At 39.1% G+C, this 19,295-nt stretch overlaps 1 protein-coding gene across 8 annotated transcripts in view; it reads left to right on the top strand.

The window, feature by feature from the left end:
* Positions 1 to 19,295, top strand: part of SAP130 (Sin3A associated protein 130) — an 83,634-nt gene that overhangs the window by 26,461 nt on the left and 37,878 nt on the right. For all 8 annotated transcript variants that reach the window (XM_026015676.2, XM_072757485.1, XM_072757486.1 and 5 more), the window contains 7 exons: positions 2,429 to 2,576; positions 2,729 to 2,819; positions 3,017 to 3,121; positions 7,673 to 7,814; positions 10,739 to 10,860; positions 15,920 to 16,222; positions 16,913 to 17,090. In XM_026015676.2, the coding sequence (XP_025871461.1) occupies positions 2,429 to 2,576; positions 2,729 to 2,819; positions 3,017 to 3,121; positions 7,673 to 7,814; positions 10,739 to 10,860; positions 15,920 to 16,222; positions 16,913 to 17,090 (1,089 nt within the window). The remainder of the gene's footprint in view (positions 1 to 2,428; positions 2,577 to 2,728; positions 2,820 to 3,016; positions 3,122 to 7,672; positions 7,815 to 10,738; positions 10,861 to 15,919; positions 16,223 to 16,912; positions 17,091 to 19,295) is intronic.

The following is a 19,295-nucleotide window of genomic DNA, read 5'->3' on the forward strand; positions in this document are numbered from 1 at the left end:
GCATGATCCTGGAGACCGAGGATCGAGTCCCATGTCAGACTCCCTGCATGGAGCCTGTTTCTCCCTCTGTCCGTATCTCTGCCTCTATCTCTCTCTGGTCTCTCGTGAATAAATAAATAAAATCTTAAAAAGAAAAGAAAAGAAAAAGACAGGAAACATGTTGGCAAGAATGTGGAGAAAAGGAACATTCCTACACTGTTGTTGGGAATGCAATCTGGTACAGCCACTCTTGAAAGCAGTATGGAGGTTCCTCAGAAAGTTAAAAATAGAGTTACCTGATGACCCAGCAATTGCACTACTGGGTATTTACCCTGAAGATACAGATGTAGTGAAACGAAGGGCACCTGCACCCCAATGTTCATAGCAGGAATGTCCACAATAGCCAAACTGTGGAAGGAGTCCAGAATGTTCTTCAACAGATCAATGAATAAAGAAGTTTTACACACACACACATACACACAGTGGGAAACTCAGCCATCAGAAGGGATGAAATACGATTTACATTACCATTTACATTGATATGGATGGAACTGGAGGGAATTATGCTGAAAGAAGTCCGAGAAAGACAATTATGTGGTTTCACTCATATGCAGAATATAAGAAATAGTACAGAGGACCATAAGGGTAAGGAGGGAAAACTGAACAGAAAAAAATCAGGGTCACAAACCATAAGAGACTCTTACCTCTGGGAAACAAACTGAGGGTTGCTGAAGGGGAGGTGAATCAGGGGATGAGGTAACCAGGTAATGAGTATTAAGGAGGGCACGTGATGGGTTGAGCACTGGGTGCAGCTGATGAATTATTGAAAACTGAATCTGAAACTAATGATGTGCTATATGTTGGCTAATGGATTTTAAATTTTTTTAAAAAGTTTCCCATTTCATTGTTCTTTTAGTAGCAGTACAGTATATGTGAATGGGTTTGAAGGTGTTTCCGGTACTTTACTATCTTAAGTAAATATTGTAGTGAAAATAACCTTATACTTTAGTCATTATCTGTGTATATAAGAACACCGGTAGGATAAATTCCCGAAAGTAAGTCAGAGAATATATGCAGTTACACTTTTGATACATACTAGTTGCCTTCCTTTGCTCTCCCTCTGGAATGCTTAGAAGTGCCTGTTTCCTTCCAGCTTGAACAACAGTATGATGTCCATTTTTTGGATTTTTGCCAGTCTGATAGGTGAACAGTGACATCTCAGTGTATTTTTTTAAGATTTTATTTATTTGTTTATTCATAAGAGAGAGAGGCAGAAACAGGCAGAAGGAGAAGCAGGCTCCATGCAGGGAGCCCAGCGTGGGACTCGATCCCAGATCTCCAGGATCACGCCCTGGGCCACCCGGGCTACCCTCAGTGTATTTTAAATTGTATTTCTTTTCCTGTGAGTGGGAGTGAGCATTTTTTCTTTGTTAAGGGGCCACGTGTGTTTTCCGTTTAGTGAACTGGCTACTCATATCCTTTGCTTTTTTATTGGGCTGTTACTTTTCTCGTTGACTGCAAGGAGCTCCTATTACATAAAGATTACACTTTCATTTATGAGTATTTTGACCGTGCTTGTAGTGTGTTTTACTATGTAGGTTTGCTTATTTGTTCACAGAGTCAAGTTTTTTTAATCTTTCCTAGCTTTTGAACTTTGAAAGCTGTTGTAATTAAAAAGCTCTCTTCCACTCTGCAGTTATAAAAGAATTCTTGTCTTTTCCTCATGTACTTTTTAGTTTGCTGTAAAATCATTGATCCTCTTATTTATCCTGGTGTAGTAATGCATGAAGCATGGATCCAATTTTATTTTTTCCAAAGGGTTACATAGGCTTCCCAACATTTATTAAATAGTCCATTCTTCCCCCTCTGACTTGAGGTGCCAACTTTGTTAAAATGTCACCGTTTCATGCCACTGTTGCAATTTCAATAGCTTGCTGCCAGTTAATTTGACATGCTTTCTCTATCGATATCCCTTTTAATCATTAAACAATCATAACTAACTTTTGAAGAAAAAATGGGATATTGGGAGCAGGTTAGTGCTTTGGGGGCCATGGGGTAGGGTGCTGTTAATCAGGATTGTCTGTAATCCTCATAATGTGAAAACCCTAGTGTGTATCTCCAGCTTTGTTTACGTAATGAAGCATATAGGCTATAATAATTTTTACTCAGGATTGTCCTAGAGTGTTGGTTAACTACCCTGAGAGTGCTGAAAATGACTAAGGTTTCATTGATTCGGTTCATGGCACATATTGATACCTTTGAAAATAAGGTTTACAAGACTTTTTAGGAGAGAAACCCGACAAGCCATTTACTTCATTGATTCACTCATGGACCTTACAGACCAAAGAAATAGAACTGTATGACGATGGTCCAAGACAGTAAATGGCTTTGACTGCCTGCATTGTGTCTAGAGGCAAGAGAGAAATCATGTCTTTTCCGTCTTTTTCAGTCGGCCAACTTTGTCTATCCAGCATCCACCATCTGCAGCAATTAGTATTCAGCGTCCTGCCCAGTCACGGGATGTAACAACAAGAATCACACTGCCATCTCACCCTGCGTTAGGGACGCCAAAGCAGCAGCTACATACCATGGCGCAGGTAAAACCAGAGGTGAAACCGTCTATGGAGGCTCTGGGTTAAAACCGGAATTGTGCAAAACTTGCAGTGTTGAAGACAGTAGTTGCTCTTAAATTGGACCAAGGTGAGAATGTTCTTACTGATAACTGTGTTGTGGAATGTCTTCCCCACAGAAAACTATCTTCAGTACTGGCACACCAGTAGCCGCAGCAACAGTAGCACCTATTTTGGCAACCAATACAATTCCTTCGGCAACCACGGCCGGTAAGTCAGCAACCCTGCTCTTCCTGCCAGGAAGTGTGAGGCATGAGTGGTAAGCTAATTTTTCATTTCTCAGCTTCAGTCAGAGAAAAAGAATAGACTAGAAGAATTATCTTTTTCCCAAGAGCTTTTCTCAGGTTTTTGAGAATCTTTAGTGTGTGTAGAGGCCATTGTTAAAAACTTTTTTTCTCCCATTTCAGGATCTGTGTCACACACACAAGCACCCACGAGTACAATTGTTACCATGACAATGCCCTCACATTCATCCCATGCTACTGCTGTGACCACCTCAAACATCCCGGTTGGTAAGTGTCCTTCAGCCTTCACAAAGCGCTTAAAAGGGATTTTTCAACCCCTCTGACTAGGTCTTCATATAGAGGCCTAGTATTGGGCTGTGTTTTTTTTAAATTGTTGATTTTCAAAGCAACACTGAATTTCATTTTTAGTATATTTGTCATACAGACTTGGCATTGACCATAGTCGGGAAAAGAGAGCTGCAAGTTAACATTATTTTAACACAACTTTGACTCCTCATTCATCAGATTTTATCTCTCCTATATGTCTTTTAAAGAAGTAAGTTAACTTCACGGACATAGTTAGATGAGATCCACAGATAAAGCAAGAAAGAAGCAAGGATCTGGAATGAAGAGAACTTGTAGACTGATGGATTGTTTAGGAAAAATCTCTGGAGTGATGCAAAGCAGGACAGGGGATAACCCTCAGGCTGATATTACCCTAGGTTCTCATTAGGTTCTCATCTGACTCTCATCTGACCTCAGGATATTTCACGAATATCGTAAAGTTTCTTACAGGCTTTGTTTTTTCTCCTTTTAAATACGTGTTTTAAATATTAAAAAAAAAATCTTTGAAAAGTTTCTGGCAGCCAAACAACAGTCATTAAGAGCAGGGATTGACAACCTTGAGGGTCAGAGAGTAAATATTTTAGGCTTTGTAGGCCTCATAGGTCTGTGTCACAACTGCTGAACTGTGGATAACATATAAACAAATGAGCATGGCTGTATTTCAGTAGAACTTTTTATGGACATAGACATTTGGATTTCATATCATTTTCATGTGTCATGAAGTGTTCTTTTGATTTTTCCCTCCTAACCACTCCATAGTATGAACCCACATAATAGTTCATGGGCCATACAAGAACAGGCATCAGGCAGGATTTGCCCACAGGTTGCCAACCCCTCGCCTAGGGGCTGATATCTCACTGTCACATCTTCCAAAGCAGAGTCTGGCCTCTGAGGCAGAGCATTGTTCTCTAATTCACAAGCCCCAGGTTTAGTCTCTGGTGCTAGCTTTACCTTGGTTGTATGACAGCATGTCTACTGGTTACTCCCAGAGACGTAGGAAAGCTGCCATTTTTTTTTTTTTTTTTTTTAAAGATTTTATTTGGGAGAGAGAACAATCCAGGGGAACAGCAGGCAGAGGGCAAAGGAGAAACAGGTTCTCCACTGAGTAAGGAGCCTGACTCAGGACTCCATCCCAGTGGTCTGGGATCATGACCTGAGCCAAAGGCAGACACTTAACTGACTGAGCCACCCAAGCGCCCATGCCATATTTTTCATACCATTTTAGAAGAGTGCATTTTGTAAGATGATACACTGACATACTTAACTGTCAGAAATCTACCTTACCTGCAGGTAGGTAATTCCTTCCTTCCTTCCTTCCTTCCTTCCTTCCTTCCTTCCTTCTCTCCTTCCTTCCTTCCTTCTCTCTTTCCTTCCTTCCTTCCTTACTTCCTTCTCTCCTTCCTTCCTTCCTTCCATCCATCCATCCATCCCTTCTTTCTTTCCCTCCCTCCCTCTTTCCCATGTAAGACAGCTTCACATCCCTCTGCACAAACTTGGAGGACACTTCCATAATGATGGCAGGACCCAGGAAGCCCTTCCTCCTCTTAGATAACTCAGCCACATCTGTCCTTAAATTGGAACTAGCCCCATAGTAGGGTTTTATTTTTTTTATTATTTTTTTTAAAGATTTTATTTATTCATGAGAGACACACACAGAGAGAGAGAGAGGCAGAGAGAGAGAGGCAGAGACACAGGCAGAGGGAGAAGCAGGCTCCATGCAGGGAGCCCGACGCGGGACTCGATCCTGGGTCCCCAGGATCACGCCCCGGGCCGAAGGGGGCACCAAACCGCTAAGCCACTGGGGCTGCCCCCATAGTAGCGTTTTAGCAGTGAAAACACTGCTGCTGGCTCTTTCTCATGTAACCACTCACTGCACCTTGGCATCAAAAAGAGCGTTCTTCTTTCATACCTCCCTGAAGGGAAGGCTAATTCCCTCCTGTGAAAAGAAGAGTGGGGTAGAGGGTGGGAGTGTGTGTGTGATTTTAGCACTGATGCACTTTTGTTGAAAAAGATTGTTGCTTGTTCCATACTGTCACTTCACACCATTTTCTGGCTCTGTCTAACAGTGTCATCAGTTATCCTGAGCATTATGATGACAGAGCCAGGCTTGTTCTTGCCATTTTTATAGTAAACAGCCTCACTGGCGTATCTATAGCTATGAGGAAAATTAGACCAGTAAAGAGAAAGCGGTGTACCCTATAGGGGGGCTCTCTGGTTTCATCTCGAATCCTCTCTGTAAATACTTAGAGATTAGTTCTTATTAATGTCACTGTATCTTGTTGAGTAATCACACTGTGGAAGTAAACTCCCGAGTACCAAGAGACAGGAGTATGTGTATTCATTGGGCTACAACTATCAACTTTTTACCTGTCTTAAGTTATGGTATTGTATTATATAACTCCCAGCTATTCTATTTTTGAGTGTTAACCATTTGCTAAATTCTAAATATGAAAATCACTTGACAGAAGTGTCCAAGTAGATTTAACCTCCACCACTTAATGTGATAAATTTTGTCTAAGTTCCATCAGGCTGGGATCCCTGGGTGGCGCAGCGGTTTGGCTCCTGCCTTTGGCCCAGGGCGCGATCCTGGAGACCCAGGATCGAATCCCACGTCGGGCTCCCGGTGCATGGAGCCTGCTTCTCCCTCTGCCTGTGTCTCTGCCTCTCTCTCTCTCTGTGACTATCATAAATAAATAAAAAAATTTAAAAAAAAATTTAAAAAAAAAATAAGTTCCATCAGGCTAAGCTCTGGTTTTCTTTTCTTCTTTTATACTAAATCAAATACTTCTTTTTACATCACTATAGCATCCCTGTACAAAGGTACCTCAGTTGAGAAAGAAAACCTGATACTAACTGTAGAGCATTGATTTTCAAGGGACAGTTTAGGGGATATATTAAAATCACCTAAGCAGCTTTTTCCAAGTAACGCTTTCTCTGGGTGAGATTAAATGTTGAATTCAGCCATTTTTACTAATAGGAATGTGTTGAGTCAGGGGGAAAAAAGACTGATTAGCCATGAGCATAGAGCTTTTGCCTTTAATAAAGGTTCATTTCCAATACCATCTTTATTTTCTCCATACTCTCCATACTACATATGATAGTGGTATCAGAATTCTGAAAAGCAGAATCAGATGATCATAACATTCAGAAAACAGGGATCATCTTTGGAGGTGGCATTATGTTCAACTTAAGTCTTTTTTTTTAAGTAATTGATAATGTGTGACTTTTTTTAAAGTAATTGGTAATGTGTGACTTTTTTTAATTAGAAAAAAAGATACAGATATAAATTCATGTGTATGGTTTACCGACCAGTAGTTAGCCACTCTCCCAAATGACAGGTGCATTCCTATTGGGAACGTTCTTTTCTCCCACCTTTTATGAGCACAGTGGAGAAACAAGGCTTCATTGCTTCCCACTCAACTCCTCCTCTGCTTACTACTGATGGAAAATGTGTCAGGGCAGCTTCTTCTGCCTTAGCCAATAGAAGTCATCCTCAGTGGTCGAATTGGGCATCCCAGCTATCATCTGCAGAAACTTCTCTAGCTGCCTCCCTCAGGAAATAGCTGGGAATCATGGTGGGCTTTACCTTTGGTGTTCAGTGCACTGCAGTTTGGGTAATGTGATGGCATCATCCTAGCTCCAGTGTTTAAGGACCTGTTATTGCGTAACTTGGGTCTTACACAGATGGTAGCTGTCCCTCTACCTATCTAATGTCCCTCTACATATCTAATGTAGATCACAGCTTTTCTTTCCAAATTCTCCCACAGAGTTAATTAGGTCTGTGAGACCAGTAAAGTATGTCCCAGTTCAGCTGTACCTTCTAAACAAAACTTGATTGCAAATGCTAGAGGAAAGCAAAGTTGAGTCTCGGGTTAGATTTGAAAACTCTTATAGTCATTTTGAGTCTACTATAAAGTATTATGGAAAATCACAAGACATTGAAAGGATTTTAAAAATAAAAAGATTATCTGAAGAAGGCCTTCCCATAGATGAGGAAACCGAGACTTGGAAATTAAAATGACTCATTACTAATTAGCTATGGTCCCTGGAATAAACACTAATAAGGTCTTTGCCATGTTAGTATTCAAAATTTTGTTGAATTTTTTTTTATTTTTTTATTTTTTTTATTTTTTTTTTATTTTTTTATTTTTTTGAATTTTTTTTTTTAATTAAAAATGTTTCTCCTTTTTAAAAAAAGGTCTCCAGGAAGCCACGTCAGGGAAAAGGGGCCTGATTTCTGGTATTTTTGTTAAAGAATTGATGTTGAACCCTGCTTTAACAAATAACAGTATGAATGTATCAGTGGATTACTGGATTGAAATAATTCAGTTGAACCTTATGTGTACTTATCTTTCCTTTTTTATTTTGATTAAAACTAAAGATCCAGGCTTTTTATTACTGTTTGCATTCTTAAGATTGTTGCTGGCCAAAAAATGTTTTGGCATGCCAATAAAAGCTTATGAGAGGTAATGTGATTGGATTTTGCATTTGTAGCTAAGGTGGTGCCTCAGCAGATCACACATACTTCTCCTCGGATCCAGCCTGATTACCCTGCGGAGAGGAGTAGCCTGATTCCCATTTCAGGTCATCGGGCCTCTCCAAATCCTGTGGCCATGGAAACCCGAAGTGACAATAGGTAGGAGGGAATGTGCCAGTTACACTACCTCATTATGTCATTAATTGTTTTGATTTTTCAGTAACACAAAATGTCCCACAAATATAGTATACATATACTTCTTTTCAGATTTCCTCCTGAAAATAATCGTATTTTTTGTTTTGTTTAATGAAAATGTGCTATGTTTATTTAGCCATTCTTCTTTTGATGGATGTTCTGCTGGTATCTGCTTCTTTGTTTGGTGTATTTCTGTGTTTGATTGATTTTGAGCTGATTTGAGAGTATGGGTTGCAGCGACATGACCTTCATTTTCATCCCCAGAGAACAAAGGCCTTCTCGTTAACCACAGTGCAGTTACTAAAATGATTCTTTAGCCTTCCATTCCCTTTCATATAGTGACTTTTTTTTTTAAGAGTATAGATAGGCCAGTTGTTTTTATAGAATATTCTTCAGTTCAAGCTTGTTCGATTGTTTCCTCATAGTTAGATTCAGGTTGTACGTTTTTGAAGGAAATACCACTTAAGTGATACATTCTTCTCACTGTTATTATATCAGAGAGCTCATGCCACCCCTATGTCCCATTGTTAGCCAAGTCAGCACTAATTACCTAGTGAAAGTGATATTTGCCAGATTTTTGCTATAAAGATATATTTTTCTCCTTTGTAAACCACTAATGTGTGGAAATACTTTGAGACTATAAATACCCTATTCCTCAATAACCTGTCACTCAGTGGTGTTACCATCTATTGAGGATTCTTCACTGAATCAAGTTGATGGTTGCAGTATGATGGTTGCAAAACAGTGATTTTTTTTTTTCTAACTATCATTTCTTCCACACTTATCAGTTGGTATAAGTGTAATAAATTATGTAAATAAATTTTATCTATCCCCATATATTTTAATTTTAAATGAGTGTGGGCTCATGGATTTAGTTTATTATTATAATCCATTATTGTCATCTATTTTGATGCTCAGATCATCTCTGGGAGCTTCTTCAGACCATTTCCTGTGGGTTTTCCGTGTCCCAAATATTGTAGCCCTACCTTACTTCCCACTGCAAGCATACTCCAAGCTCCTCCTGCACATTGTCTGAGCCTGTAATCTACCATTTCTCCAGGGAACCCTGGTTCCTTTTTATCAGTTAGAAACCAGGATCTAGGCTTTAGCTCTGTTCATTGCTACCTGATTGTCATTTTTTCCAGGCTCTTTTAGCAGGCAGAGATAGGAAGTATGCGATGTAATAAAAACTCTTAAGGGGTGCCTGGGTGGCTCACTCAGTGAAGTGTCTGACTCTTGGTTTTGGCTCAGGTCATGATCCCGGGGACATGGGATCAAGCTCCTCCTCAATCTCCATGCTTGAGTGGGGAGCCTACTTGAGGATCTCTTCCTCTCCCTTTACCCCTCCCCGGCTTGCACACTCACTCTTTCACTTTTTCTAGAATAAATAGATCTTTAAAAAAAACAAAACTTTTTAGGACATGCTGATACTTCTAGTATAACCCCATTACCTTCCCCATTCCATATTTGTATCTCTTCTCCTCTAGTGAGAACCCAGTATAGTGCATATGAAGTAAGTTCAGAATTGGATCGTTTTTAAATGTTCTTTTTTTTTTAAAAAAAAAAAAAAACATTTTATTTATTTGAGAGAGAGAGCATAAACAGGGGGAAGGGTATAGGGAGACGTAGAAGCAGACTCCCCACTGAGCAGGGGGCCCAACATAGAGCTCATTCACAGAGAATGAGATCATGACCTAAGCTGAAGGCAGAAGCTTAACCAACTGAGCCACTCAGGCGCCCCATGTTTAAATGTTCTTGTTTGAGTATTATCGTGTGTAGGAATCCTTATAGGTTTTAATATACTGGTCTTTGTGTCTACTCTCCTTGCTAAACACACCTAACAGGCCTAAAAGTTTATAGATTCTCTTGGATTTCCTATGTAGGTGTTTGTCTACAAAAAAAGGACAGTTTTTTTGATGGATGAGTGATTTTTTTCATTTCCATTTTGCATACTTGTGTTTTTCTTGTTCCTGATCTTCCAATGTGATGTTCAATAGACCAGAGATAGTGAACATTCTTATCTTATTCCTGAATGGGAATTCTTGGGAAATTTCAGTATAGATTTTAGTAGTTGGCTGTTTTCAAATTGAGGAATGGAGTTTTTTCCCATTCCTATTTTTCAGGTATTTATAATATGAATAAGTATTGAATGCTGTCAAAAATTGGAAGGGAGAAGTAATTTTTCTTTAATTCTAGTATAATTAACATATAGTATGTTAATTTCTATTAAATAATTTTGTATGTCTTTTGTGATATTTCAAAGGATTCTTTTAGTATTTTAATAGGATCTAAAACATTCATAGAAATTTTCATATTGAATCATTCTTCCTGTGGTAAACTGTATCTGATCATGATGTATTTTGTTTTATACAGTACTTAATTCCATTTTATTTAGAAATTTTTACATTGATGTAGAGAATGAGATTTGTTTATAATTTTTTCTCCTATTCTCCCTATCCAGTTTCGGTGTTGATTAAATTAGATCTTGTTTCTTCTCTTTCTGGTTTCTGAATCAGTTTGTATAAGTTTGTGTTTATCTGTTTTACATGTGTTTGATAAGATTTGCCAATAAAAACAGTGTAAACTTAGAGTCTTTCAAGTGGAATTTAGCAGAGAAAACCTTTGATTACTAAGTTTTCTTGAGTCAGCTTTGGTCATTGTTACTGTGTGTATTTTTATGTTTATTGATGTAGTTATTTAAAATACCCATTTAAAAATACTCTCTCTTCAAGTGTGTCCTTTGATCTAACAGTTTATTTTGGGACACAATTGAGGAAATGTTGGCATGACATATAAGGTTGTGAAGAGGATCTGGAGGATAGGATCATTTGAAAATGAAGAAGAAAATAGTCCTGTTTTGCTTCATATTATCTGTCTTCCATCTATAGACCATCTGTTCCCGTTCAGTTCCAGTACTTTTTGCCAACATACCCACCTTCTGCATACCCACTGGCTGCGCACACGTACACCCCAATCACCAGCTCTGTGTCTACCATCCGACAATATCCAGGTATGAGCCCTGCTATTAGGAGAACTTTTAAAATTCCAATTTTTGCAAGCAATGAGATCAAAGTTGATGAGTGGGTATTTATAGTATGGATTTAACTACCTTCTGTCTTCAGATTCAGATAAGGTTAAAATCTGAAGCTTTAAGGTTTTAGATCACATCTCTATGATCTATCCACTTATTAGTATATTTGTATGGTTTTTATCCCACCCTGAGGATGATAATTTACCAATTTGTTATACTTTGAAGTGGCAGTACAGTTAAAATGATAAAACCTGTACTTTAATGGGGCTTCTGTTTTGTGATATGTTGTGTTTTTAATATTAGTCCAGTTCTGCTCAACACTTAGCATCCCAACTTATAGTGTTCTTTTTGCCAATCCAGAAAAAACAGTGCTTACTCTTCACAGTTTGTGTTTTCTTTTCCTATGAGACTCTAAACTCACTTTAGGCATAAGAGAGGCAGATTGCCCAGATTGTGGGCATTGCCCTTCTGTGTGATCCATCACTGCAGCCAGGGCTCCATCAAGCCATTGAGTACTTAAAGGGGGACCTGGCACAAATGAAAAACTGATGTTTTTTGTTTTGTTTTGTTTAACTTAATTCAAATTAGAGAATTTTTTAATATGTTTGGAACAACTTAGTGATTATGAAACTGTTTGAAAATTGTAGATTGTATTGAATCAAAATACAAATAAAATATTTCTAATAAAAATTGAACTCAGTATCTGATTTGAAATGTGTTTTATTAGTAAAACATATCCTGAATTTTGAAAATAACAGTATGGAAAAGAGAATGTAAAGTAGCTTACTAATTATTTTTATAACGATTATTTTTTGAAATTGTAATATTTGAAATATATTGAGTTAAAGTATATCATTAAAATTAATTTGTCCTGCTTTTTACTTTATTAATATGGCTACTGGAAAATTTATAATTGCACATATGATTTATGTTTCCATTGGACAACGCTCGTCTAAAACTTCCAAATACTAAGGTATTTAAATAGCTTTGGAGACAGATTCCTCAATCTCTGCATTGGGTTTTTTGTTGTTTTTTTTCCACAGAACTTTCCCCAAGGCTTATATATTAATTTTTTTTAAGATTTATTTATTTGAGAGAGAGAGAGTGAGGGTGGGGGCAGAGGGAGAGGCAGAGTCTCAAGCAGACTCCATGCTGAACATGGAGCCAGACACAGGATTTGATCTTACAACCCTGAGATTGCCACCTGAGCCAAAACCAAGAGTCAGACATTTAACCAATTGAACACTATCTAGGCGCCCCTCCCAAGGTTTATTGTAATGTGGGGAAATAGCTGATGAATTATTCTGAGTTTTCTATCATATTTTCTGTACATCAGATTAATAACATCTTTTTAAAGGAAACATATAACTGTTCTTTATTAACAGTCCTATAAAGATAAAACCATGTTTAATTAATTATTGCCAGAAGTAGGATGCAAAAAGTATGGTTGAACCATGTTAACAGTTAAGTAAATTTCATGTATGTGTGTTACACTAATTGTTGAAAATTCTCAGCTGTCAGTAACAGCACATCCTTCAGGTTCATTAATCTTCCTCAGCCAGTTGATACTTCTATAACAATGCAGTCATGTTGCCTTTCTGGGGAAGGTAACTCATGACCAATATGTATTTCTCTGAATACTATTCAGCTGAAAAATACCTGCAGAGTCTCTCTTCAGCTGAACAGTCTATGCAGACACTATCATTTTATATAAACATTTATTTGTAAAAATCCATTGTAAGAGCACCGTCAGAAGTATTGGGGATCCTGCCAACAATCTGTTTCACTACATTATTATTTTTTCCAAGTGACTTCTTTCACCACTACAGTAGTCCTGATGGATAGGAACACAGAAAAATGAATAATCCAGCCAACAGCAGTTTATTTCTTCCAATACCAATACTGTCATTGTTGGTGCAGATGATGGGTAATGTGTTACTTCTCAGACATGTGGATCTTTGCATGCATGGACGCAACTAAAGAAGTGATTTTTTTTAACCAGCTTACAATCTTCTGTTTTCAAGTGGCTCCTTTTGAATGATTTTAAAGCAGATGTTTTCAAATCAGAGAGGACAGGAAAATTTGTATATATAATAGGCCAAACATGAGATTACTGTAATACATAGTCTATGATAAATTAAACCAATTTGTTCATGGATTCTGGTTACTTATAAAGATCGAATCTTGTTGGTTATTAGATATAGATGTAAACATGTAAGTATGAATATATATGCATAAGCTGTATAGTTTGCAAGTAACTGATCCCTCTCAAATTGTTCCTGAAATTTCATTTGTTTCAGAGATGTTTTCCAGTCCATTCATTTATTCATTCATGCATTTATTTTTTTTCTAAGATTTTATTTATTAGAGAATATGAGCAGGGGGAGGGGCAGAGGGAGAAGCAGACTCCCCTGAGCAGCAGGGACCTGATCCTAAGGCAGATGTTTAACCAACTGAGCCACACAGGTACCCTCATTCATGCATTTAGTAATTTCAGATATTTATTGAAACCCTGTTGTTCTATGTAAAGTTCTGTGTTAGGCTCTATTTGTAAGGTTGGCTTCTAACCAGATCACTTAAAATAAGCTTAGAGCATCATAGGGAGAGAGGACATGACAAGCCCTTACTAGGAAGTGCTAAGTTCCAGTAAAAGAGGCTTAAGCAAAGCTAGCCTGCTTTTGAGTTAAGAGAGGTTATTTCCATTTGAGAGGGTAGGGTTGGAGGTCAGAAGTGATTTCCTAAAGGAAGTGAAATTTGGAAAACCTCTCAATGCACAGGACAGAGCTGTGGGGTAGGATTTGGGGAGAACACCCTCCTGTGTGTGAATAAAGTATTAGCATAGAATACGTGCTTAGAACAGAGCAGTTTGGTTTTGGCAGGAGTGTAGTGTGAGTAAGGATGCAGAACATGGAGTGAGATTGGATCTTGAAAGGCTTGGAGTGGTGACTAGACTGCATGTTCAGGCAAGTGCCCACAACTGTTACTGAGAAGCAAAGGTTTACTCACTTCTTAAGAAGAAACTAATAATTTGGGGGGGTTAGTTCTTTTTTTTCTTTTTCTTTCTTTCTTTACAACAAGGGAAGAATTGCAATGTAGCAGTCGTTACGAATTTATTTTTTTAGAAGATTTTATTTATTTATTCATAGAGACACAGAGAGAGAGAGAGAGGCGGAGACACAGGCAGAGGGAGAAGGAGGCTCCATGCAGGGAGCCCAACATGGGACTCGATCCTGGGTCTTCGAGATCACACCCTGGACTGAAGGCGGCGCTAAACCGCTGAGCCACCTGGGCTGCCCAGTCTTATGAATTTAAATGTGCTAACATTTCATTGTAATTTTCTCATTGGTGATAACAATTTACCTTTTCTTAACTGCTATATGGTTTATAAAATAAAATTACATAGTTTCCCCCTTTTTTTAATTGAGGTATCACTGACAGCTTCAGAGGTACAACATAATGATATGGTATTTGTGTATATCATTAAATGATCACCATAAGTCTAGTTAACATCCATTGACAACAGAATTACAAATTGTTTTTTCTTGTGATGAGAACTTAAAGAAATATCCTCTTAGCAACTTTCAGATGTACAATATAGTATTGTTAACCACGGTCACCATGCTGTACATTACATCCCCATGTCTTACTTATTTTATGACTGGCAGTTTGTATCTCTGATGCCCTTCCCTGTGTCTCCCACCCCCCTCCCCCATTTCCTGCCTTTGGCAACTACCAATCTGTTCTTTGTATCTATGAACTTGGTTTGTTTATATTTGTTTTTAAATTCCATGTATAAGTGAGATCATACCGGGGATTTTCTGTCTTTGTCTGGCTTATTTCACTTAGCATAATGCCCTGAGGATCCATCCATGTTGTCACGGGTGGCAAGATTTAATTTTCTGAGGCTAAATTGTGTGTGTGTGTGTGTGTGTGTGTGTGTGTGTGTAGATAGAGATCCCATTCTCTCTACCCATTTATTCCTCAGTGGACCCTTTGGGTTGTTTTGATATCCTGGCTATTGTCAATAATGTTTCAGTGAATATGGGGTACATATATCTTTTTCTGGATTGTTTTGATGACTGAGAAGAAACATCATTTATATTATTCTTTCCATAGTAGAAATTCTTTTTTGATTCCTGGGAATACTGTTGTTTTCAGTTCTGTTGTTGTTAAGTTTGTTTTTAATATATACAGTAGTAAAAAGGAAACTTGTTTGTTCTCTCTCTTCAGTGGATATGTGGAAGTTAAAATTCATAGTTGCCATATATCAGAAATGCCTGTGATGGTGGTTCCATCAATTAGAGCAAAGGTTCTTGATGTGGGAGTTACGGATGTATCTCAGAAGTTTTATTTAGCACAGTTGCCTGTTCCTATTTGGAATTTAATAGATGATTTCTTTTTTCTTGTTTTAATGCTCTTTCTAGTAATCTGCAGCAACATCATATCAAACTGATAGGAAGTGAGGGAAAAAACTCTAATATATAGAGCTTTATGTAGTGCTTAGGGAAAAAATAAGATTTATGGGGCACCTGGGTGGTATAGTCATTTGGGCATCTGACTCGGTTTTGGCTTGGGTCATGATCTTGAGATTTTGAAATTGAGCCCCAGATCAGACTCTGTGCTCTGTACTGAGTCTACTTGAAATTCTCTCTCCCTCTCCCTCCCCACCCCCCACCCCGACTTGTGTGTGCGCGCTCTCTCTCTCATAAATAAATCTTAAAGAAAAAAAAAAAAAAAAGAAGACGACGACGACAACTAGGGCACCTGGGTGACTCAGTTGGCTGAGCATCCAACTCTTGATTCCAGCTCAGGTCACGATCTCAGGGTCATGAGATCAAACCCCACATTGGACTCTGTGCTGGGTATGGAATCTGCTGAGGATTCTCTCTCTCCTTCTTAAAAATAAAAAACCACAAAACTGAGGATTTAGATCTTTTAGGGTGGAAAATTCTGTTTTCATTTTAGTGTTTTTCTCTTTATGTGGACTGTGTCTAATCAGAGCTAACATTCTTGTAGTCACTTTCTGCATCATTTTCAGTTTCCGCTCAGGCTCCAAACTCTGCCATCACAGCTCAAACTGGTGTTGGGGTAGCATCCACGGTCCACCTAAACCCCATGCAGTTGATGACAGTAGATGCTTCTCATGCTCGACATATCCAAGGGATCCAGCCAGCACCCATCAGTACACAGGGGATACAGCCAGCCCCCATCGGGACCCCAGGAATACAGCCAGCACCAATGGGCACACAGGGAATTCACTCAGCAACCCCTATCAGCACACAGGGACTTCAGCCTGCACCAATGGGTACTCAGCAGCCACAACCTGAAGGAAAGACTTCAGGTAATTTGAGTTTTTGCATGGAAGTTGGTATGGAGGAAAGAGCGATACTAGGTTTAAATCCTGGTTCTACTACATCTTGGTTAGGTAGTCTCGATTAATTTCTCTGTGCCTTAATTTCCCTTTTTTAACATGAATTGCTTGTAATTTATCTGTCAGAGTCATTGTAAACATTAAGAAATATATACATAAACAGCCAAATGTGCGTTTGCATGTGTTAAAGCACTCCATAAAGTTGAGAGAGCAAATTCACCTTATTACAGTGTTCTCATTCTATTTAAGATTTTTTTTTAGAGTTGTATATGAAGCTGTAAAATTAATGTATCATTTTTAAGGATTGTTGGTATCCTTTTTAGGTATTGAGAGGCAGTGATATTTCACAAAAACTAAATTATTTCTTGAAATATGCTACGTACTTTATCTTATCTGATGTTTTAGTAATTATGATTATAAAGCAAAGAGAAATGGTTACTGATCATGCATCAGTAGACTTAGTAACCTCTCTCACTTTGCCATCTGCTTTTAGGCAGATGAACATTGTGTTCATCCCTTCCCTTCTTGAAACTGGACAGTCATAACACAGGCACTCTAATTCTGGTAGTCTAATTGTTTTTGTCTTAAGTGACATTTTAGTAATGTTTCTTTTGTGTCCTTTTTTTCATTGTTCTCTCCCACCCTCTCCCTGTCCTCCAGCCGTGGTGTTGGCAGACGGAGCCACGATTGTAGCCAACCCTATCAGCAATCCGTTCAGCGCTGCTCCAGCACCAACAACTGTGGTGCCGACACACAGCCAGAGTGCTGGCAGCAGCGCTCCCGCCCAGGGTTCATCCCCCCGGCCCAGTATCCTCCGGAAGAAACCTGCCACAGATGGGTAGGTAGATCCAGTAATGCTGCACGACACCTCTATTTCTGGATGTAATTAGTAGAAACAGTAGGCACTCCTCCAGTGCTGGTAGCAAACTCTATATATAATCTCTCATCTTCTGTGGCATTTTTTAATCTCTTTCAAAAGAACTTGAATGCAGGCTTATTCAGTAGAGCCTTACCCAGCAAAGACTATAGGACAGTCAGAATCCATGAGCCTGTGGAGGGTCATTTTATAAGTAGTTGTTGGATACTCCTTTAGGAGTTCTCTTTAGTTTGGGGAGTTTAATTCTAGACTTTCTGAGTAGCTTCTGACATACCCTTCAGGCTTGTCTAGGTAAGCACATTAATGTGTACTGTGTATTTTTTTCCTCATCCGCCAACATGATTGTTGCTCAGAGCAAGCAGTACCCCAGGTGTATTAAGTATAAGGGTCATATTCAGTGACAGGAGTGCCCTGTGTTGCCAGAGAATCTCTGAGTTGGTGTGGGTCATGGGCAGGAAGATATATGCTATGCTCTGAAACTTAAAAACTTGAGAGGTGGAAGATGGGCAGTCACACTTTAGAGAGCAGAGTTCTGTGACTCTACTGAGCTAATGTGCATCAACAGTAGAAGACAATAATGGTTAAAGCATAGCAAGAACATAAGCTGCTGCATCTGTATAGGGTTTCCAGATGTGCAGAGCTTTGCCTCCACCAGAGTCTTTTTTTTTTTTAAATATTTTATTTATTTATTCATGAGAGACACAGAGAGAGAAAGAGAGGCAGAGACACAGGCAGAGGGAGAAGCGGGCTCCATGCAGGGAGCCCGACGTGGGACTCCATCCCAGGTCTCTGGGATCATGCCCTGGGCCGAAAGTGGTGCTAAGCGGCTGAGCCACCCGGGCTGCCCACCAGAGTCTCTTTTAAAGATAAGTCAGTCTGTGGCAAAGGAACCTTATCAATGAAAATGCAAGGCAAAGCTCATACTTAACATGGCAGGTTGAACACACACTTCTAAATTTCTTGTCCCCTCAAAACCCTATAGAACTTTTAGCAAAGAGGCTTTCAGTAAAGATATAGACACACAGGTATGGGGAGAATAGGAGAAGGCAACAGCAGCCAAACTCTGAAGCTGGAAAGCAGGTAGGTGAGTGATCACTCACTTAGCTCTGAGAAAGCTGAATGTTAAGTATATGGAGAACATTGAGAAGCATATTGAAATATTGAATATGAATTGAAATTGAAATTGAAATTGCTGAGTCTTCAGAAGGACCAGGAATGGGAAGGACCAGGGGTAGAAGGAAGCTGAGTTGAAATCTGTTTGAGAAGATTAGAGCCCTGCATCCCCTTCTCTGTCCGTACTTTGTTGTACACTGCTCCTTCCAACCCCAGCAACCAGTGGGGAGGGGGATTAAACTCTCCAGATGGTGCATTGGGATCAATCAGCAAAGGGTGGGCCAAGAGTCTTTTACCAGAAACAGATTTGTGGAGTACTGAGACTCCCTAGTCCTCTTCTCCCTTTTTAGCTGGCAGAACCCTGGCATTTGAATGCTATAGGCAAAAAGTGAGATGAAGACTCCACTTTCTTTCTGGGATTGTCCAGCCCAGAGGGAAAGATGCAAAGATCCCAACACTAGGGATTTCATAAGATCAGGAATCAGATCACCTTACAGTGAAAATTAAAATAGACAAGGGCTGGGGTACGTGGATGGCCCAGGTAAGTATCCAACTCTGGATTTTGGTTCAGGCCATGATTTCAGGTTGTGAGATCAAGCCCCGCATTGGGCTCTGCACTGGGCATGGAGCCTGCTTAAGATACTTTCTGTCCCTGTTCCTCTGCCCCTCCCCACCTTTCTCTCCCTCTCTTCCTCAAGCTCAGAATTTCCACCAGTGTTGGTTCCCCACTCACAATCATGAACACACAACCAAGGATAACCAGGTATCTGAGGGGCCTTCTAACAATGCAAGATACAAACCATAAGACATACTGGAAAACAGCCTGGAAGATACAGAGGCTAGACAATGAGAATAAAAGTAAAAGCAAGTAAAGACCAAAACTATGAATGCTGTCTTCACAGGACAAAAAAAGATATATTCATGAAACAGGAAGGCAGTATTGTACAAAAGGAACATTTGGAAAACAAAAAGTGTGTCCTGACATTTAAACTACGAGAGCAGAAATTGAGCTCAGAAGAGTTGGAGAATACAGTTGAGGAAATCTCTCAAAAA

This window comes from Vulpes vulpes, chromosome 5, assembly GCF_048418805.1.
Source record: "Vulpes vulpes isolate BD-2025 chromosome 5, VulVul3, whole genome shotgun sequence".
NCBI lineage: Eukaryota > Metazoa > Chordata > Mammalia > Carnivora > Canidae > Vulpes > Vulpes vulpes.